Here is a 22759-nt window from a genome sequence, read left to right as displayed (position 1 = left end):
AAGTGCATGCAAGACAGAATTTGACACACATTCGCTGACTGCTTTAATGTAAAGCAAAATATTGAGTCCTTTTGCATAAACTGCAGGAGCAGAAAAAGTGTTGCACAGCCTAGATATTAAGAAAGTCATACTGGGTTAGACCAAGGGTGTCAAAGTCCCTCCTCGAGAGCCGCAATCCAGTCGGGTTTTCAGTGTTTCCCCAATGAATATGCATGAGATCTATTTGCATGCACTGCTTTCATTGTATGCTAATAGATCTCATGCATATTCATTGGGGAAATCCTGAAAACCCGACTGGATTGCAGCCCTCGAGGAGGGACTCTGACACCCCTGGGTTAAACCAATGGTACATCTAGCCCAATATCCCTGGAGTCTGAACTAGCCTGTATAAAAATACTACTACTACTATTTATCATTTCTATAGCGCTGAAAGACATATGCAACACTTTACATTTGACATGTAACAGACCAGGGATCTCAAAGTCCCTCCTTGAGGGCCACAATCCAGTCGGGTTTTCAGGATTTCCCCAATGAATATGCATTGAAAGCAGTGCATGCACATAGATCTCATGCATATTCATTGGGGAAATCCTGAAACCCGACTGGATTGCGGCCCTCAAGGAGGGACTTTGAGATCCCTGTAACAGACGGTCCCTGCTCGGAACAGCTCACAATCTAATTAGGACAGAGCAAGTGGTACGGATAGGGTCATTATATCAGGCTCCATCTCTATCAATATTCAAATTCAAGCTAAAAGCCCACTTTTTCAAGGCTGCTTTCAACTCCCACTCATTGTAAAATTACCGATGGCCATCCTATCATTCTCTTTGCAAGAAACTCCCCAACCCCTATAAGTCCTGTGTCTGTCCAAATTAGATTGTAAGCTCTTCGGAGAAGGGATGGTCTGTTACATGTCAAGTGTTCAGTGCTGCATATGCTTTTCAGCGCTATAGAAATGATAAGTAGTAGTAGATAGAGGTTTGCGAGTTTCTTGAAGAGAGAATGTTAATTCAAATACTTTAAGGAATTAACAGCAGCCTGTAGCTTCAAAAAGCAATCATCTGTAAACTAGTTTAACAAACTTAAATAAAAGTAATTAGAGTTGCCATATTAATCCATTTTGACAGGCAGAAATAAGTCAGCATTGTGAATGGTGAATTTCAGGTCAACTAAAAATATAAATTTTACAATTGTGCACATAAAATAAGTTAATATTCCTACTATCTTTTTGTTATAATAGCATGCAGCACAGACTATTCATTTAGTTATGAATTATCAGCAATGGGAGGGGAAAATGTTAAAAACCTCTAATTTCAGGACAGACATTGGTGTTTTGCTTTGGTAGCCAGAAACATCTGCTGGCAAAGGACAGTGGGAAGAAATAAAGGAAACAGGGCTTAGAAATCATGCATGGGGGAACGGGGTCTTGAGCGGGCAGCTCAGTACTAAAGAAGGAATCCAACCTGTCACAAATTCTGCATATTTAAGTGTTAAAATATTTGAAGAGGAAAAAAATCAGTTAACAAGCCAAAAAAAAAAAAAAAAATCCTAGTTGTGGGGAGTTAAAAATGAAGGATCCTGCCTGCAGACAAAATACACTTTCTTAAATCCCCCTTTTACAAAACTGCAGAAGTGGTTTTTAGCACAGGCTGGCAGCTGAATGCGCTGCTCCCGATGCTCACAGGAACTACCATTTGCATTACAAAAATATATATTTCTCCCTGTTTTCTCCCCTTATATCTTGCACTTCCATCGCTTCCTTGCTTCAGGTGTGCCTTTTCTGAAGTGCACCCTCAATGACATATGTTAGATTTCAAGGGTGGTCTGATCTGGTTCTAAGCAAATCACATTCATGGAGTATCCAGGGATCAAGCCAGGATATAAATCCAAATCCCTCAAGTCTGTAATCACAGGGCCAGCCCTCGTGCTGTTATATAAAAATGACCAATTCTGCATACAGTATTGTAGCAAGTATTTTTTTTTTTTTTTTAAGTTAAGATGAATGATTCACACAAGCCATAAAATGTTGCTGCTCAGGTAATTTACAAGCTAAGCAAGTACTGAATCTTCTATGTACAGACAAAAGCATACAGTATTTAGTCAAAAAGTATGTTCTAAAGGGATAAAAATATAAACTTTTTAAATAAAAGGGGGCTGGTGGTTCCTATGGCAAAACAGTCCTGTGTTTTTATATAAGAAATGGTCAGCAATTCATTCATTCAATTTTCTATACCATTCTCCCACAGGAGCTCAGAACAGTTTACATGGTACTCAAGCATTTTTCCCTGTCTGTCCCGGTGGGCTCACAATCTAGCTAATATACCTGGGACAATGGGAGACCAAGTGACTTGCCCAGGGGCACCAGGAGCAGTGTGTGTTTGAACCTCCTTATTTTATTCTAGGTATTTATATACCACTTTTGTGTCCCTCCTCCCCGTAGGGATCCTAAGCAGTGGAGTTGCCAGGTTTTAGGCAGTCATGTGCATGCAAGGGCCTTTATTACAGGAAGAAGGGGGGCTGCCAATAGTGAGATCAGGGCCCTTTGCAGAGGGAGCAGTACTTTTATAAAGCTGTTCCCACATCGCTATAGAGGACTTTCTATACCCTCCCCCTCATGCAATTGTCTAAAATTGCTGCACCCTCCCCTCTGTACATGTAGGGACTTCTATCTACCTTTTATCTAAAATCTGCTTGTGAGAGATTTATGAAATCTACATTCCAAAACCCTTCAAAACTTGTCTTCCAAGTAATGGAGATAAACCTAGACTGTGCAAACCAATTACTTCCTCCTCCCTCCAATACCCAAATTTCTCCTTGTACTGGACGTGGTAGTCTTGCTGGAGATAACCCTTCCAAGGTTCATCACGTTAGCTCATCTCTTGAGATACAGTTAGCCAGTGCACTGAACCACAGGTTCTCAACTGAGTCCTGAGTACACAACCAACCAATCAGGTTGTCAGGCTATCCAGAATGAATATACAGTACATTAAATAAAGTTTATATGATTATTTCATGTATATTTATTGTGCATATCCTGAAAACCCAATGATTTGTGGTCAGTGTGGATGAAAGCATTGACTAATATTAAAGTTTGTTTTACATAATACAAAATATATAAGGAGAATCTTTACTGAGCACAATGTACTTGTTTTTATATAACCACACTTAGGGAACAATGTTTCTATTTCGAGTGAAGGATGCTCAGCAGTACTTTCTTTTGTACATTTGTAAACAGTCTTTCCAAAAACTTGTACAAAATACTGCAATGACAGTGAATAAATCACATGCTTAGTTGCATGTGTTTAGTGCTCTTTTCACAGAAAACAAAATAGTTATCTAAGGAGACGCCATTTTCTTTTTTTAAGACCATGGCATCCTTGGGCTGGAAACTGATGGGCGTATAATACCTTTCGGAGCAGGCTTAGATCCAAACCAGGACATCTGCAATGTAAAAGGATATAACCCTTCATGAGAAGCAATGCTTATAATACTGACCACTGCAACATCCATAACAATTCACTAGCATTATGTTGAAACTCCAAAATGGTGCAGCCTCCTTGGATGGGCGTGGGGGCTGTTAAGGAAGGTAACACTGGTATGGGCAATAGATGGTGGCTGCAATGACCAGATAAAAGAGAGGGTGGGAGCATCTACTAAAATTATCAGGAAATCTCTAAAAGGAGCTGCAAAAGGTGAGTCACAATACCTGGCTTTGTTCCAATGAAATGGAAGAAAATGAAGGAGAAAAACTGGTTCAACAAAGAAAAATATAGCTAATTCTAATTATATAGTGCCTTGTAAAAAATCACACGCTTGTATAGTTCACACACTGATTAAAAGCACAATTCAAAATACATCAAATTAACAGTTTGTTTCACTGATTTATACATTTTAATGTACACAATTATAAAAATATTCAAAAAATTAGAATTAAAAAAATCATAAATGCTTGACTGTATAAGTCTTCACACCCACTGACTTAATATTTGGTAGAAGTCCTTTTTGCTGCATTAACAGCCATGTATTGCTTAAGATAAGCATCCATCAGCCTTTCATAACAAGCTGGTGCAGTTTGTTCTCCATTTGTCTTTGCAATATAGCTTAAGTTGGCTGGGGATCATCTATGGACTGTAGTCTTCAAATCTTGCAACTGAGATCTGGCTTTGACTAAGCCACTCAAGCAAGGTCATGTGAACCTTCAACCTCGTGCCCCCTTTAATTAAATTTCAGGCCTCCAGCTCACCTCCCATTATTTTGATTATTAAACTCAACAAGCGTGATCATTCTACAACAATCCTACAAAAACATATAATTAGATATCATACTTTTATTAAATATTAAAGTGTGCTGCTCTTTGCAGTTCACCACGGCAACTGTCTTGTCCTGCCTAAAGGTTAAGACTCCCTCGCACTTGAGGACACTCACTTTTCTCCTTCCTGAGACATTATTGTTGCCTTTGCTTTAGATCAGGGGTATCCAACCTTTTGGCTTCCCTGGGCCGCATTGGCCGAAAAAAATGTTTCTGGGGCTGCGCAAATGCTGCAGCAAGACAGAGGAGGGAGCCGGCAAGATGGAAAACACCCGAGGGCAGGAGAGGAAAACACTGCATCGCCTTCAACCGGGGCCGCACAAAATACTTCACGGGGCCGCAGGTTGGACAACCCTGCTTTAGATCAATGTCCAAAAAAGTAAACTGACCTCACATTCAAAATAGTAACCTAACCATGGACCATGACCAACAATTTCTAAGTCACTCAGAAATGTGAAACTCTTCAAGGGGGGACCGCACCCCCCTAGTGATGAACCAGAGTTTGCCTTCCAGTCATTGCAACTATTTCAATGCTGGTCACGCTCCAAGAGTGGTTACAAAAATAAATAAATAAAGATTTACAGTCTTTCAAATACTTGTGTGAAGGTTCTTTCTTTCTTTCTTATATTGTCAAACGAACATCACTTTGAAATGAATAAGTTATGATATAATGACTTAGCTTTATGAAGGGTTAGGGGTCTCTACATGGCCCCGTTTCGATTTCTTCTTCAGGAGACCCTATCATAAATGTAGTAAGAGTCCTTTTCAATGCTTGTAAAGTTTTTTGACTTCGTGATGTAGTAACATCGTCGAAGAACGCTGTCGGTACAAAAGATTTCAACTGCCAGTCAAAAAACTTTACAAGCATTGAAAAGGACTCTTACTACATTTATGATAGGGTCTCCTGAAGAAGAAATCGAAACGGGGCCACGTAGAGACCCCTAACCCTTCATAAAGCTAAGTCATTATATCATAACTTATTCATTTCAAAGTGATGTTCATTTGGCAATATAAGAAAGAAAGAAAGAACCTTCACACAAGTATTTGAAAGACTGTAAATCTTTATTTATTTATTTTTGTAACCACTCTTGGAGCGTGACCAGCATTGAAATAGTTGCAATGACTGGAAGGCAAACTCTGGTTCATCACTAGGGGGGTGCGGTCCCCCCTTGAAGAGTTTCACGTTTCTGAGTGACTTAGAAATTGTTGGTCATGGTCCATGGTTAGGTTACTATTTTGAATTGAGGTCAGTTTACTTTTTTGGATCAAAGCATTTTCTGACTTCCAATAGTTTTTAACTAGTATTACCCTGGCGATTTCAAAAGGAATTAGATCAATGTCCTGCAGAAAGGTGAATCTTCTTACCAGCCCCAAGTCTACAGCAGACTGGAGCATCCCCACAAGTTGCCGCCACTACCAGGCTTTACTCTGTGGATGGTATTAGCATGGTGAGGTGCTGTGTTTCTTTTACCCCCCAAATATTCCACAGCACTGAGACCAAAAAAATCCTCTTTGATCCCATTAGATCGCAAACCCTTTTCTGACATGCATTCAGTATCCCCCAAACCAGTACTTTTCAACACTCCCCTAAAGGCACATCTAGCCAACCAGATTCATATGATTTCTACAATAAAAACACACGTGACAAATCTGTACATATCAAAGATTCACTGTATGAAATTTTCTCTCTCATCCATACTCACTGTCGTAATCCTGAAAACCCTACTGGCTAGGCATATCTTTAGGAGAGGTTTGAGCAGCACTGCCCTAAGTGGTTTTTGCAAACCACATGGCTTTCCTTCAGAAGTGGCTTCCTTCTTGATGTTTATGGAGTAATCTCAAACTTAACAGTCAACGTATCTCCCCCGTCTCCCCCAGAGTACTTTTTAATTCTTTTAAAGCAGGGGTTCTCAGCCCAGTCCTAAGGACACACCTAATCGATCTGGTTTTCAAGATATCCATGATGAATATGCATAAGATAAATTTGCTTACACTGCTTCCATTGTATGGCAATCTCTCTCATGTATAATCTTTGGGAATATCCTGCCAGAGCTGGTGTTAGACAGTGAGCATGAGCTTGGACCTAACAGTGTTTGTTTTGTTTACACTTGATAGTGCCAGCGAGGGGTTGGTGAGGGCGAAACAGGAAGTTACATCAAAAAGACGGACTCCAGCAGAGGGAAAGCCCAAGAGCAGGCTTAAATCGGTGAGTCTGATTTTTTTTTTTCTCAAAACAAATTAATTCAAATTGACTCAGCCAAACTGACTTGATTTGAATCATGAATCGGCCAGCATTAGTATGTACTAGTGCTGCCCGATTCAGGAAAAAATTTTTTTGATTCGATTCAGCCTATTGAATCGATTTTTCGATTCGATTTGATTTTCCTGCCTAATTGGGTATTTTTTAAAAAAACATCCTAGTGGTTTTATTTTATAGCCTCTTCACTCCTTTTATAGCCTCTTCATCCCCTTTGCCCTCTCCTACCCACACTGGCGCTGTGGTGTAAATAAAAAACACTTTTCCTTTCTCTGTTAAATCCTAGCTCACATTTGCAGTCTAACACCAGCTCTGGCAGGATACACATTTCAAATCTGACATATTGTAATCTCAAAACAGAAAGTAAAATTATTTTTTCTACCTTTTGTTGTCTGGTAATTATTTAAATCAGTTTGGTCCCACACTCTGGTTGTCTTCTGATAACGTGCTTGCCAGGGTCTCCTTTCTCCGTGCTAACCATCCATCTTCCATCTCTGTCCTCCCCTTCTGTTTTCCTTCCCTCCCCCGGAGGTTTGGCATCTTTCCTTTTTTCTCTCCATCCCCTCAGCTGCAGCGATGGACCCCACCATCCTCAGATTCACCAGCTCCTTTTCTTAACTACCCTTTCATCCTGCATCTCTCCCTCCTTCCCCACCACCCCAGGGTTCACCATTTCCCATTCTCTTCCAAACTACCCTCCTATCCAGTATCTATAACCCCTCTACTCCATCCCTTGTGTCCAACTTCTCTCCTTCTGTTCCTTCCCTCCCTAAATCCCATTATCCATCATCTCTCCCTCTCCTGTTTTTAGATCCATTATTTATTTCATCCCTCCCCCATCTCCCCTCTCTCAACTCCCCATCTCTCCTCTCCATGATCTTCCCCAAGTCCATCTCCCCTCTCCATAATCTCCCCCAAGTCCATCCCCTTGTATTTCAAACCTTTCCAAGTAAAGGACAAGCAGAGAATACCTGATTTGCCTGCTTTCCTCTCCGGCCACCCTAAAACGTCTAAATCTTTAAGGCCTTTAAATCAATGGTCAAGAACTCGGGGCCATAGCAAGCTATAATTTGCCTCGTGTGAGTTCCAAGTTTCCAAGTTTATTGGTTTTTAATATCCCGACCATCAAACAATTGTCTGGCCGGTTTACAATAAAATTATAAAAAAGAATTAAATGTAGCAGTATGTGCAAAAAGATGTCTTAAGTTAAACATAAATGACAAAGACTTAACGAACTGGAGTGTGAGGGCAGTAAATGTGGAAAGGGAAAAAGTTACATTGAATAGAAGAAAAGGAGAGAGTGGGGGGGAGGATTGAACAAAAGGGAGGGGAACATTAAAATAATGGAATAATGGAAGCTTGCTGGACGAAGGAAGAGAGAGAAGATGCTTTTAGGTTTGATTAAAAGCATCTCGGAATAAGAAAGTCTTTAGATTGATCTTGAATTTGACTAGTTGTTGTTCGTCACGGAGGTGTTGTGGAAGTGAGTTCCATAAGGTAGGGGCTGTTATAGCGAAGTTTGTTTTGCGAATATAATAAAAATCTTTAAGGGATGGAATATAGAGAAGTTTTTGGTCGGATGATCTTAATGTACGAGTGGAACTTTGAGGTATAAGAAGTTTATCGAGGAATGTAGGTTGATGTAAGAGTTTGATTTTGAAAGTAAGTAGAATAATTTTGTAAGTGATACGATAAGAAATTGGAAGCCAGTGGGCTTCCTTTAAGAGAGGAGTGACATGATCGTATTTGTTTTTTTTGTAGATAAGTTTTATTGCGGTATTTTGTATCAGTTGAAGGCGTCGTAATTCTTTTTGCGGAAGGCCATTGAGGAGCGAGTTGCAGTAGTCTAAGTGAGAAATTACTAAAGAGTGGGTTAATATAGTAATAGAGTCAGTATTTAGAATGGAAATTAATGATCTGATGATGCGGAGTTTATAGAAGCAGACCTTTACTACGGAACTAATATGTTCGTGAAAAGAGAGATCTCTATCAATGATGACGCCAAGTAGTTTAATTTTAGTTTCCATATGTAGTGGGATGGATTTGATAGAGATAGTTCCTGGTAATGATTCAGATTTTTTAATAGGGAGTAGTAGCCCACAAGATTTGTCAATGTTGAGTGAAAGTTTATTTGTGTATAGCCATTCGTTTATGTTATCCAATTTATTATTTATATCTTTTATGTCAGAGGTGTTAGTGGTATTAATAGGGTGAAGAAGTTGAATATCGTCTGCATAGGCAAAAATGGTAAATCCTATCGATTGGGCTAATGTAAGGAGAGGAGAGAGGAATACATTGAATAATAATGGTGATAATATTGAACCTTGTGGTACTCCGAAAGTTTGAAATATAGTTGAGGAAATTTCGTTTTTTACCCAGACTTTAGAGCTGCGTTCCTGAAAGTAAGATAAGAACCAAGAGAGTGCTGAACCTGAAATGCGGCAATCTTTTAATCTAGAGATAAGAAGAGAATGATCGATAGTGTCAAAAGCTGAGGAGAGGTCTAGAGAGATTAGAATGACAGATTTTTGGTGTTCATGGTAGTATTGTATGGTTGAAATAAGGCCAAGTAAAGATAGTTCTGTAGAATGTGAAGAGCGAAAGCCTGTTTGACAAGGATGTAATGCATGAGTTTTTTCGAGAAAGTCTGTTAATTGGGAGTGAATGATTTTTTCCGTAATTTTGGAGAGTAGAGGAAGATTAGCGATAGGGTGATAGTTTTTGGGGAGAGAAGGATCTGAGTTGTATTGTTTGAGTTTTGGGAAGACGAGTGCAGATTTCCAAGTGTTGGGTACTATGCTTTCTGAAAGAGATTTTGAGTTGACTATCTTGGTACCCTCCTCATCCTTCCAACCAGTGTCTCTCCTCTCTCCCTACCCATCCAGCCAGCTGTCTCTCCCCAGGTTACTTTCAGCTTCAATCTGTTCTCTCCTGCTGTTTCTTCTGATCTGCAGCAGTAAAGCAAAACAAGAAGAAAAACACATGGGGCCGCTGTGCTCAGGCACGCACTTTCGGCTCTGCCGATCCTCTACCCTGGAACAGGAATTGATGTCAGAGGGAACAGAGGATCAGCAGAGCCAACAACGTGCACCTCTTGTTTTGCCATTACCGCCGGCCGACATCAGTGCCGGTCGATACATGTCGGCTCAGCACTTGCTACGGGCGAGATCCTTGCGCATCGGGGGGAGAGGGGGATCTTCAGCTGCCCCCCTCCCCGGGTCCTTCCACTTTCATTTTCACTAGGAGTAGCCATTGCAGGTGGAGGGCGATCGCTGGCACGGTTCTCGGGCTTTTGCCATGAGGGGGGGGGGGGGCAGACACGTTCTCCCCCTCCCCCGCAATCCGCTCTTACCGCAAAGGGGGGGATGATCAGAAACCAAACCAGGACGGAAAATGGCTCGAAACGAAACGCACGCTTCTCTGGACCTTTCATTATTACTATTTTTTTAAATTTACTACTACTTTTTAGCCTCCCTTTGACGAAGTCCATGCTTCTGATGTAACTTCTGTTTCGCAAAACCAGAAGTTACATTAGATGGACAGAGTCTAGCGGCAGAGGAAAAACATCTCTAGCAAGGGGGCCGACTTGAATCGGTGAGTTCAGTTTTATATAAAAATGAATTGATTTGAATCGATTCACCCAAAGTGAATCGCGAATCAGGCAGCACTAGTATGTACTATGACAAAAGGTACGTACATCTTTTTGATTGATTCTAATTTGCTTTTTTGAATACTTCTATTTTTTTTTTTATTTTGAATATAAAGAATGTTGCATAGATCAGTGAACAAAGGCACACCTACTTTAATGCATTTTTAATTGCTTTTTTTTTTTTCCAATACTTTTTTATCCTAACTTGACACATACTGTACTAGGGATCTAATACCAATATACAGTACATAATATATCCAGGGCACAGGAAGCTTGTGGATGGTATTGTTTACCCAGGACATTTTATTGCAGTGTTCTAAAACCCAGTGAACCCTTCACTAGCTAAAACATTAAGAATACAAAATATTCTGAGTGGAAAATTACATATCACAACTAGCATTAAAGATGCAAAATGGAAATATAACTCCCTACAATACTGGCTGTACATGTCAAATCATCATAGTACAATAGAATCTCAGTTAATCAGCACTCTCAATCAACCAGTGAAAAAGAAAATGACCCCCAAAGTACCAGTAGCAGCAGTCCTGAGCCACAACCCCCCCTCCCTCCCTTAAGCCCTGAAGAACTACAAGCGGCAGCAATTCTGAGCTGCAAACCCCCCTCAAGCCCCGAAGAATTACAAGCAGCGGCAGTCCTGAGCCACTAACTCCACATCCCTCCCGAAGCACCAGTGCGGCAGTGTCCTGAGCTACAAATCCCCCCTCCCTCAAGCCCCCAAGCCCTGAAGCAGCTGAGAAAAAAACCCTCCCTCCTGCCCCAAAGCACCAGTGCAGCAGTGCTCCTGAGCCGCAAAGCCCTCCTCCCTCAAGCCCCTTAGTGTCAGAAGCAGGCGGTGGTCCCGAGCCTCAAACCTCCTCGCTCACTCGCTTCCTTCCTTCCCTTAAGCACAGCTGGTCAGCAGGAGGCAGCCTCTAAACAGGCTGCTTGCAGCCAGCTCTGTCAGGGCCTTTCCTCCAATGCATCACTTCTGATGCATCAGAGGAAAGGCTCTGCCAAAGCTGGCCACGAGCAGCCTGTTTTGAGGCTGTCTCCTGCTGACCGGCTGCGCTTCTGGTAAGGAAGGGAGAAGGGGAGGGAGCGAGCAAGGGGGTTTGCAGCTCAGGACCGCCACTTTCTTCTGCTACTAAGGGGCTTGAGGGAGGAGGGCTTTTTCTGGCTCAGAACTGCTGCCGCGCTTAATGCTTCGGGGCGGGAGGGAGGGGGGGAATTGAGACTGTGTTAGACAAGGTTTCTAACACACTCAATTAACCAGAAAAACAGTTCTCCTGTATCCACCAATCCCCATGGGTGCCGGATAGCTGAGCTTCTACTTTACTGCCTAAGTTATACTGAATGTTCTGACTTGAGAGACTAAACTGTGCTTTACTGTGTCTTTACCTTGTTTTGTATAATTCATGCTATGCCTCTCTTCTGCCCAGTTGCCATATGTATTTATATGATTCCTGATATACCACCTTTCTGTGGTACAACCAAAGTAGCTTTCCATTTCACAGGTACAGTAGGTATAGCAACTGAAAATTTTATCTGGGTAGGGGTAAATAATTAAATCTTGATCACTAAAGTGTGCTTACTAAAAATAGTACAACTTACCTTGTATTCCAGGGTTTCCTTGAGCATATGTTCTTCCTCAGGGGAGAAGTTTAGTAAGACAGATACAGCTTTAATAAGTTGGAATGCCTGTAGTAATAAATCATATATTTTTTAGGGGGGGGTGAGTAAAACATTTCGAGAACACACTGAAAATGTTTCAGTTCTGTGAAAATTCACCTATTAACCTCTGTCTTCTGTCCAGTGCTAAAAGTCACCATCATAACTGAAGGCGTGGTCTAGTAGTTAGAGCAGTGGGTTAACAACCAAAGAAATCAGGGTTCAATCTCACTGCCCCTATTATGTCCACAGCAATAGCCGGCAATATTAACAGATACTTGTTAGCAGTAGCCCTGGCCTGCCACTACATATAAATTTTCAATGGTCATTTTGACTGTGGAAGTCAAGGCCATGAGGTTTGTTTTTCCAGTTGGCAGAATGCCACTTCTGTAATATGAAGAGAAGAAAAGCACTGCCTCAGAAAGAAAACTGGTATTTAAACACTAGCTACATCAGCACCATCACTAGCAAGCCTGGCTATAAGAGAAAGAGAGAGTAAGGAACTGGCAGTTAAAGAACGACAAAAGGAGTTATTATTAAAGAACCACTAGATGCAGGGTCATTTTTTATTTTGGTCCTGCATGTATTTATTTGTATTTTGGGGGGAGAGGTTGCAGCTTTTCAAACCTACTTAAGATGCCTAAAATAAATGCAGGCCAAAGAACCAAACAATCCTCATCATCTTATCTTAGTCAAAGTCAGTTTGGCTGAAATGCTCCTTTGGCAATCTTCCCCATCTCCTCCACAGTATTTTCAGCTTCTTGTGGCTCCCTTTTCCAGTATACACATTTATAAATCTATTAGTTTACCTCAGCCTCTCGACAGGACATGAACTTTAATACGACATGCTTCAGGTATTCAAAGTTAATCTCTCGTGAGTCATTCAGATCTGCATTGTTTGTGACCGTAGTGGAGGCAGCAGGAGGCTCAGAACCCGGCCTCTCCCTGACTTCATAAACCTCACTGTCAGGTTTTATTTTCTATCAAGAACAAAATTTAAAAATGAATTTTAAACCAAAATAATATTTAAAAAGCAATACTCTTCTTAAAAGAAGACCATAATGAAGTAATTTATTGCACTGTGGACTAACATTATTTTTAACAGAACATTTAGGGCTCCTTTTACAAAGGTGCGTTAGGGCCTTAACGCATGGAATAGTGCACGCTAGCCGCTACCACCTCCTCTTGAGCAGGCGGTAGTTTTTCAGGTAGTGCGTGTTAATCCAGTGCGTGAGCAAAAAACGCTAGCGCACCTTTGTAAAAGGAGCCCCTAGAGAATTAATATTCAAAAGATTTGCCTGGCTAACTTTAGGAGTCAACTGGAAAAACCTGTGGGGTTGAAAGTATCTTCCCACCAAGAGGTAAATTTGGCCAGGCTATTTAGAAGCCTATTTTCAGCTGAAAATTACAATTTCTAAATTTAATTGAAAATAGGCTCCTAAATTAAACATTTATGCTTAGCATGATTTTAAATACCAAGTTTGTTGTCTCTCTTCATAAACAGAGATAGAACATTGGAACAAATAAAAATCACAAGGCTGACCCATGGCTGCCTGCCTCTTTTTCCCATCCCACTTACATATTCTCCATTAGCAGCTGTGTAGTGGGCCCCAAGGAATAAATGGCTACATGGTTTGAAAGACAAGTTTTCACAGATGAAGTCCTTGATAGCAGGGGAAACTTACCAGTTCCTTCTGGAGAGTTCTTTTCAGCTCTGTCATTCTCTGTTGGAGTTGTTTAATGGTCTAGGGCATAAAAATAAAGGCCAATTAAATTTTTTGTTGGCTGGCATCATTAATTCCAATAAGAGCTGTTCATTAAAAACATACTTGTTGACAGATACTTAAGGTGACCATACGTCCCGTTTTGAACGGGACGGTCCCGTTTTCAGACCTGTCCCGTTGTCCCCACAGACAGCTTCGGGACGCCGAAATGTCCCGTTTTCAAGGACAGCGTCCCGAAGCTGTGCTCGGGGACAACAGGACAGGCGATCACTTCCTGTCCCTCCCTGCCGCAAAAAAAACAACCCTCCCCATCTTTCCCCCTGTCTGCTGCTCTTACTGCCCTGCCGCTACAGCTGCTAAACCCGACAGGAAGTCTTCTTTCTGACGTCAATTCTGATGTCGGAGAAGACGTTCTGGGCCAGCCAATCGCACTAAAGACATGGGGAGGAAGTACTGGTGGCACTAAGGACAGGAAGAGGCACTAAGGACATGGGAAGGAGGCACTGGGGGCACTAAAGACACGGGAAGGAGGCACTGGGGGCACTAAAGACACAGAAAGGGGCACTAAGGACACAGGATGGAGGCACTGGGGGCACTAAGGACACAGGATGGAGGCACTGGGGGCACTAAGGACATGGGAAGGAGGCTCTGGGGCACTAAGGACATGGGAAGGAAGGAAGGAAGGAGGGAGGGAATAGAAAGGGACAATTGTTGGGCCTGAGTGCAGAAAGAAAGAAACAAAAGAAAGGATACACAGACAGAAGGAAACGCAACCAGAGACTCATGAAATCACAAGACAACAAAGGTAGGAAAAATGATTTTATTTTTAATTTAGTGATCAAAACGTGTCAGTTTTGAGAATTTATATCTGCTGTCTATATTTTGCACTATATTTGTCTATTTTTCTTTAGTTACTGAGGTGACATTGCATATTTGAAAGTCATTTGCCTTGACATCCTTGATAATTAACATTTTCTCTGTGTATAGTGTGCTTTGTAGTTTTTTTTTAATTTTATGGTTACCATTATGAATTAATAAGATATGTGTACATGAAAAATGAATGGAAGAAATTGGGGGCGGGACTGGGGGGTGGGGCTGACAATTAATAGATGTCCCCTTTTGATGAAAAAAATAAATGGTCACGTTACAGATACTGTATCATTTAATATCATGCAAAAAATGTGTGTTTCGTCAGACTGCCTCCCAAGTCAGTCTCTAATCTCCACCTTGGTCTGGCCTTTTCTATGACATTGTGGATGACAGAGTCCCTGTGTATATTCTATAAAGTCACAGGTGCCTTGTACTAAAAATAAATGGGTTTAGAAGAACAATTAGGACAGTGAATACTGTAGCTATAGGCCATTTGAATACTGGGATAGTCAGTTTCAAGAAATTTCAGTGAAATGCATTCTTCTGCAGTGAGATCTGAGGGCTACTATCCATCCTCTCATCAGCAAAATACTCGCCTTGTTTTTCTCTGCTAGCTGCCGCTCTAGTTCTCGGTTTTCCATCTGCAAATGGGCAATGTCTGTAGCTGTCACCTCTCCATTTTGTTCTTTTCCTCCAGGATTTGAAGGATATAAGCGCTCATTCAAAACTTTTAACTCTTCTTCTAGAGTTGCAAGCTACAGCATAAGGGAGGAGAAAGAACTCAATTAAAGCTAATAGGACAAGATGAAAACTGACCATGCTAAAGGAAAGATTTATAAACTATAAAGAGTTTTACCTCAGGCAAAATTGTCATTTCTTTAATAAGACATTCCGCCAACCTTCTTTTCTAGATAAACTTCTCATCCCTTACTGCTCATCACGGACCCTCAGATCAGCCGATCAAAACCTACTATCTGTTCCCACAATCAAAGATTTCTTCTATACGAGAAGGACTAACTTTTCCATAGTCGCTCCTACTCTATGGAACTCATTGCCATCCCACATTCGTCACGAGACATCAGTTGATAAATTTAAGGCCAAACTAAAAACTTTCTTATTCCAAGACGTGTTCTCCTGCTCCTAAATATAATTTATTCTTCAATACCACAACCGCTTTTAGGAAGCGATCCCATTCCTTATGTTTCATCCTTCCCAATTTTTTTTTTTTTTTTAACTATGTATTTTTTTCCCCTTCCACTTCTTTTCCCTACCATCACTTTCCAGTATGTCCAGTTAAAGTCTAAATGTTCACAATCCCCCTTCTTTTTCTTTTCAATTATTTTATATATTGTATAAATTTTATTTTTTTATCTTATTTTAACTTGTAAACCGGCTAGATATTTGCTGATAGTCGGTATAGTAAAAATTTAATAAACTTGAAACTTGAACTATTTTTTTCTGAGGCCCTCCAAGTACCTACAAATCCAAAATGTGGTCCTGTGGAAATACCAGCAGATAGATTTTGGAATGATTTTGAAGAGATTACATCCAAAGACATAAAACAGTTTCACCTAAAATACTCCAAAGCCTCAGGTAAGGTGGGCAGCCTCGACACCTGCCCAAGGAAGTGTTAGATCAAATAGCACCATTCCAAACTTACAAAAAGAAAGAAAGGGTGTCAAACAATTGGTACGATTCAGAACTACTAGCCTGTAAACAGGAACTGAGAAAACTAGAGAGAATCTGGCATAAAACAAACAAAAACGAAGACAAAACATGCTGGAAACAAAAAATGAAAAAAATATAAAATTCTGATTAAAGAGAGAAACGTTCAAAATACTACACACAGAAAACACAAAACATCCAAAACAAATAGCAAAGAACTGTTTAAACTGGTAAATAGGCTAACAGATACTACCCGGATTCTGCAAAAGGATAATGAGAATATCCCATCGGCAGAAACTCTCGCCAACTTTTTCAATAATAAAATCTTAGATTTAAGAGCAGCTATACCTTTGTCTACATCTGACTTTGAATTCCAATTCGGATTCCAAGAACAGGAGCCCAGACATGCTCTGGGATCATTTCGAGCTCCCAAATTGGCATCAATTTCTAACACTGTTCAACAAATACACTACCCAAACTGCTTGCTGGACAAATGTCCCTCCAAAATCCTGGAAGATGCAATATTCGATTTTAAAAGGGATTTATTCAATTGGCTAACAACTACTCTTACCAAAGGGACATTCCATGAGGAAATGGGGCACCTACTAATCACACCTATCCCAAAAGATCAGAAGAACTCAATAGCCCTGAAGACCAACTACAGGCCCATAGCGAGTATCCCCTTATTCACCAAACTACTGAAAGGACTGGTCAACTTGGAATTAGTGAATTATCTAGACAAATTTAACATTCTTAGTGAACACCAATCAGAATTTAGAAAAGGTTTTAGCACTGAGACAGTTTTAGCCTCGATTCTCAATCACCTCTACGTTTTTTTTGGTAAAGGCACAAGCGCACTGATTTTACAACTAGACTTCAGTAGTGCTTTTGATCTAGTTGATCACAAAATATTGTTACACTGCCTAGAAACAATGGGACTTACAGGAAGAGTTAGGAACTGGTTTCAGGGTTTCCTAACAAAAAGAACATACCGAGTGGTTAGCAGGGCAGGATTAATTCATCAAGGGCCCCTAGGCACTCAAGTACACTGGGCCCCCTGGCCCGTCCCACCATGCGCCCAGGCGGAAACAGGAAGCTGCATCAGAGGGAAGCTTTGGGCAAGCAGCACCGCTTGCACAATTACAGTTCCCATTGCCTTTCTTACCCACGTTGCTTGCTTGTCTTACTTTCCGTCGATGGGGGGAGGGGGGGCTCGCATTGACGATCGATGCTGGAGGGGCCAATCGCTGTTTGGAAAAAGCAATGTTGATGCCCTCCTTCATCAGGCCCCCCTGACCATTTCAGGCCCTAGGCACGTGCCTACTTGGCCTATTGATTAATTCTGCCCTGGTGGTTAGTGATGGGACTTACTCTAACTCCTGGAAAAACCCCTCAGGGGTACCCCAGAGCTCCTCACTATCACCTACATTATTAAACATCTATATATCATCCATAGGACACCTACTGCAAAAGTTAAATTTAAACTACTATATATATGCTGATGATATTTCTATTCTAATCCCCTTGAATAGCTTAACAAACAAAACTCTAGAATATAATTCAAATATTATGACCAAAATCGAACATTGGACAACCAACTTTAAATTGAAACTAAACACAGAAAAGACAAAAGTTTTCTAAGCAAGCCCAAAAGATAAAATTACTAGAACATCACTACATCTAAAAGATCATGACTACCCGATTTCAAAACCCATAAAAATATTAGGAGTCACACTAGACACACACCTGACCATGGCTGAACACACAAATATAGTGGTGAAGAAGTGCTTTTTTGCACTGTGGAAATTAAGGACCATTAAAAATTACTTTGACCCTTTATCATTTAGACTATTGGTGCAGTCTTTGGTATTGCAATATCGTTTATCTGGGCATACCTAAAAAAACAGTGAGAAAATTAAGAATAGTTCAGAACACGGCTGTCCGCTTGATATTTGGATTGAAGAAATGCAATTATGTTAGTCCCTACTACAAGCTGCTGCACTGGCTGACTATAGAGGCACGAATAATGTTCAAATTTGCCTGTATTTGTTTCTAACTGGTCTGGGGACTAGCTCCCACTTATCTTCTATCTCATTTTGCGCTATATAGTCCAACAAGGACAATCAGAAATTGTAACCTTTTTGCATACCTGAGCATCACTGGCTGTAAATACAAATCCTTCTCAGATAGAACTCTCATGTATCACGCAACTAAACAGCAGTCTTGGTTAGGCAACTACATTAATGGAACTAGGTTGACTTACGGCGCCTTCGGGAAAGAAATTATGTCAAATAATATTTTATTGATGACAAGTCCAGAACAGAACCTCAGGAAAGAAATTAAAACTGCATTGTTCGATAGATTTATCTCCTAAACAGAAGCTACACTAAAAATACTAACAATTGTATTATATCTATTCTTGTATAACATGTATTATATCTATTCTTGTATAACATGTCATACTCTTATAATCTTACAATCTTATAATGTGTACATTGTAATTCACTGATTGTTCCCAGCTCTCTTTGGTGTGAACTGCCTAGAAGTCCGTCTGACTATGGCGGTACAGAAGAATAAAGTTATTATTATTATTATTAACTTACCTGATCAAAGCAACCACCCCAACAACATATAGGAAAAAATAACCCAATTACTTAACATAAACCTAAAAACTGGCCTTTTCCTCCCCCAAATCAGGAGGAGGAATTATCTTAACTCCCATTCCTAAGAACCCAAAACTCAATCCCTTTGATCAAGTTTAAAAAAAATTTTGATTAAAATTGCATTTTTGAGATTCAAAGCGATGTACAATAAAATATGGGGATGATGGGTAAAATATTACTAACATAGACAAGGACTAACATGACTAATTAGATACAAAAGGATAAGGGGAGAACTACAATTGTGATAGAAAAGAGGACAGTTAAAGGTTAACACAGAAGGACAGGGAAAAAGGAAGATATTAGAGCCTCTTAGAAGTTTTAACCATTGAAGGCATCTTTAAATAAGAAGGTTTTTTAATAAATCTTTGAATTTGGCTAATGACTTTTCTTCCCTCAGTTGTTTCGGGCCATTAGCTTCCATCCCCCTACTCATTAAATGATGGGAGGGAATGTCACATGACCAACTCGAATGCTATTTACAACATTTCAATATCCTCCACCCTTCACAATCTGGATTCAGGAAAAATCACAGCACTGAGACAGTAGTCGCAGTGTTAGTAATTATAGGGCAAAAGAACTACTAAGCCAGGGTCTCAGTGCAATTCGTAATCCAATTTGACCTAAGCAGCGCTTTTGACCTAGTAGACTTTGATCAAATGTCCAAGATCTTCAGTGATTTTGGTTTTAGCAGCCCGGACCTCTCCTGGTTCAAGGCTTTCTAACAACTCAGCACAATGCTGTACGTAAGAATGGTGAATTGACAGCTGATACCTTCCCAGCGGGGGGGGGGGGGGGACACAGAAGTGGCAGCCAAAGATAGGACCTGCGAATAAAAACACACAGTAGCTGGGGGGGTAGAGTGGAGCATACCAAAATAAATGCCAGTAACCACAGGAAGTGGAGGGAGTGTGCAGTAAGAAATGCCCTGTCATGTGGGAGGGAGAAAGTTACCTTATACTTGAGAACTCCTCACATCCACATTTACATTCGAGAGTTAACAGCTTTCCCCCCTTTTTGGGGTGGGGAAGCTACTTTCATGGTATTGAGGAATTTCTGAAATTTACAGGTGCGATGGATAAGGTGTCACAGAAAATTGAGGTTGAGAATGAATTAAAATAAGGTGTCTATTAAAGATGTGGGACTCAGATGGATCTATAGTGACACAGTCTGAGGCAATTGTAATTAAGGATTGAAAGATTTAAATTGCTGATTCTATATTTCAGCTAATGCTAGGAAGTTCAGAAGGTTGATTTTGTGACTCTTAAGAGACATAGATTTATGTACCATTGTTCACATACATCCATGGGGATAAGGTTCTCAGAGGAACAGGAAATTTGGGTGTTTTACAGAGAATCTGTTTCTTATAGATTAGAAAATATAATACTACACTTTGAAGGTCATACAGAAGTTTAAGATGTGTCTGCAGGAAGTAAGGCTTTGTAACTGACATGATTGATACTTGGAAAGGTCAAAGATCAAAACTGATTTAAGAAGACAAGTGAAACACTGCCACCTGTTGGGTTTAAAAACTTAACAGAATGGACTTTTAATGTTAACACTGACGTAAGGCATTTTGGAAAGAAGTCATGTGATCAACTGTGCCATTGTATTCTAAAGCATGATAATTATTACAAATGATGTCACCTAGGGTATAAATCTGTTTGCCTTGTTTTCGCTCTTTGAAAAAGCACTGAAATTCTGAGGGCCTGCTCTTCCCAGGCTATGGAAGCTTTGCCAATAAACTATTTGTTCTTACATGGCTTTTCCTCGTCTATTATTTGAATTCACAGAACGGAATCTCTTGCCCAATCATGTGGGAGAGAGAGTCCATTCTGGCAATTCTTTTGGCCTCGATGTTCGAGTTTCCAACCAACTTGAACAATGGTTTATACTCAAATAGGTTTATATTCAAATATATTACAGCATTTTAGTTGTCAGTTTACACTATCTAGTCCAGGGGTGTCCAACCTGTGGCCCGAGGGCCGCATGCGGCCCAAGTAAGTATTTTGAGCGGCCCTGGGCGAGGGCAATGCAGTGTTTTCCTCTGCTGCCCCTGGGTGTTTACCATCTTACCGGCTCCCTCCTCGGTCTTGCTGCAGCGTTTGCGTGGCCCCAGAAACATTTTTTTCGGCCAATGTGGCCCAGGGAAGCCAAAAGGTTGGACACCCCTGATCTAGTCTTTCTTTTCCCTGCTAGGATTGCTGCATGATGAAAATAGATGCTTGAATTCATAGAACTAATTGTAAAAGTATTGGTAGGGATCCCTCACAAGAGAACTGTTCTATTGCTGAATATTCATACATTTATTTTTGCAAGCCTTTGCTGAGATCTGATGATGTGACTTAGGCCAAGTACCTGAAAGTCTGTATTAGTGCAAGTAGCTATGTGTTAGATATTTTTATTTGTAAATCACTTAGGTTTAAGTGGGGTAGAAATTTTATAAATAAAATATTCTTTTTCACAAGTACTGCAAACTCTCAGAGTATGTTACCCAACTGCAACTGGTTCTTGCCAATCCATCCTGGCTGAGTTCATCTTGGGGTTTTCAGGTTTCAGACCTTAAAGGCTTCCCCTACCTTTTCTTTCATATCTGTTTGAATCAATAAGCTTCAAGCTCTGCTGTTCTTGGAGCCTATCAAGATGCAATGGAGTAAATTCAGGACTACTATAGCCTGTCCCTAGAGAATTAAAGCTATGACAGCGTATGTGAGCTGGGCTTGGGACCACTGACAGCAAGCACAGCAATGTTTCTTGAATCATGGCAAATATAGAGCATCCTTGTCCAGGAACACAGCAAGCTACAACTGTGTCCTGTACAATCACGTATCATGGCACCCCCCCCCCCCACACACACACACAAGCAAAGTGCCTCCCTGCTTCTCTTTTACTTCACCCCAAATATACAATGCAGCATCTCTACCTGTCCCTTTCTTACCCTCTCCCCGCACCTCTCTTCAACCTTCCATTTGTGGGTAAAAGATCATGTTCAGCAAGCACAGCAATGCTCTGTGAAGACTCCCGCTCAAGCATGTTCCAGGTACTGTCGGGTCCTGACTACACAGCAAAAGGAAGAGGAAGTGTGCGTCAAAGGGGGCAGGACTCATCAATGCCTGGAACACGTTTGAGCAAGAGGTTTCATGGAGCTTTGCTGTGCTTGCTGCACTTTGTCTTTTATCTGCAAATGGAAGTTTTTAAGAGAGGGGAATTCCAGGAGGGTGCTGAATGAGGATCTGCTAAAGGAAGAAAAACTCCATTTTGGAATATCTTACCTGCTGGCGTTCAAACTTGGGAAAAGGTAAACTTGAACTTTAGAAGATTATTTCCTTGTCCTTCTCTTTTACATTTTAGTTCAGTACTCTGCTTTTTCAACAAAGTCAGTTTAGGCAATAGTGCAGCCTTTAGAGTTTCTGTTAGGGTTTTATATAAAAAGTGGTTTAGTCTAGATAACATTTTTGGTTGCATTTCAGAGCATAAGATAAGATCAGATTAGGGCACAGTTGAGGAAAATCTCTGTTTACTATTTAACATTAGTTTAAGTACAGCTAGAAAAAGTAGCCCTACAAAGTACTCTTTTTTTAAAGATCTTAAGTTAGGCAGTTAGAAACTACTCTTTTGTTTAGTTGCCTTTTCAGTTAAACAATGGTGCCTGATTAAAAGGAAAGGTTAACAGAGCAGGATCACTGCAGAGTGACTCATATAGGAGGTGTAGCCGATATCACTTTCACTTTAGAAGCACAGCTAACAAAAAGGTAACCCAGACCTCAACTGCTCCTTGACCTGAAGAGGTGCTCAGTAGAGGATCTGCGAAAGGGAAGAAAAACTCATTTTGGAATCTCTTACCTGCTGGCATTCAAAATTGGGAAAAGGTAAACTTGGGTTTCATTAGGTTATTTCATTGTCCTTCTCTTTTATATTTTTAGTTCAGTACTCTGGTTTTTTCAGCAAAATCAGTTT

At 40.6% G+C, this 22759-nt stretch overlaps 1 protein-coding gene across 2 annotated transcripts in view; it reads right to left on the bottom strand.

The window, feature by feature from the left end:
• Nucleotides 1-576: 576 nt before the first annotated feature.
• Nucleotides 577-22759, bottom strand: part of GOLGA1 (golgin A1) — a 135787-nt gene continuing 113604 nt past the window's right edge. For both annotated transcript variants that reach the window (XM_033962133.1, XM_033962132.1), the window contains exons 20-24: nt 15074-15232; nt 13569-13628; nt 12693-12863; nt 11827-11913; nt 577-3441 (exon numbers count right to left, since the gene is read on the bottom strand). In XM_033962133.1, the coding sequence (XP_033818024.1) occupies nt 3361-3441; nt 11827-11913; nt 12693-12863; nt 13569-13628; nt 15074-15232 (558 nt within the window). In that variant the 3' untranslated portion in view covers nt 577-3360. The remainder of the gene's footprint in view (nt 3442-11826; nt 11914-12692; nt 12864-13568; nt 13629-15073; nt 15233-22759) is intronic.

This window comes from Geotrypetes seraphini, chromosome 10 (genome assembly GCF_902459505.1).
Source record: "Geotrypetes seraphini chromosome 10, aGeoSer1.1, whole genome shotgun sequence".
NCBI classification, from domain to species: Eukaryota; Metazoa; Chordata; class Amphibia; order Gymnophiona; family Dermophiidae; genus Geotrypetes; species Geotrypetes seraphini.
The sequence above is the reverse complement of the archived record's forward strand: the minus strand, read 5'-3'. Positions and strand labels throughout refer to the sequence as shown.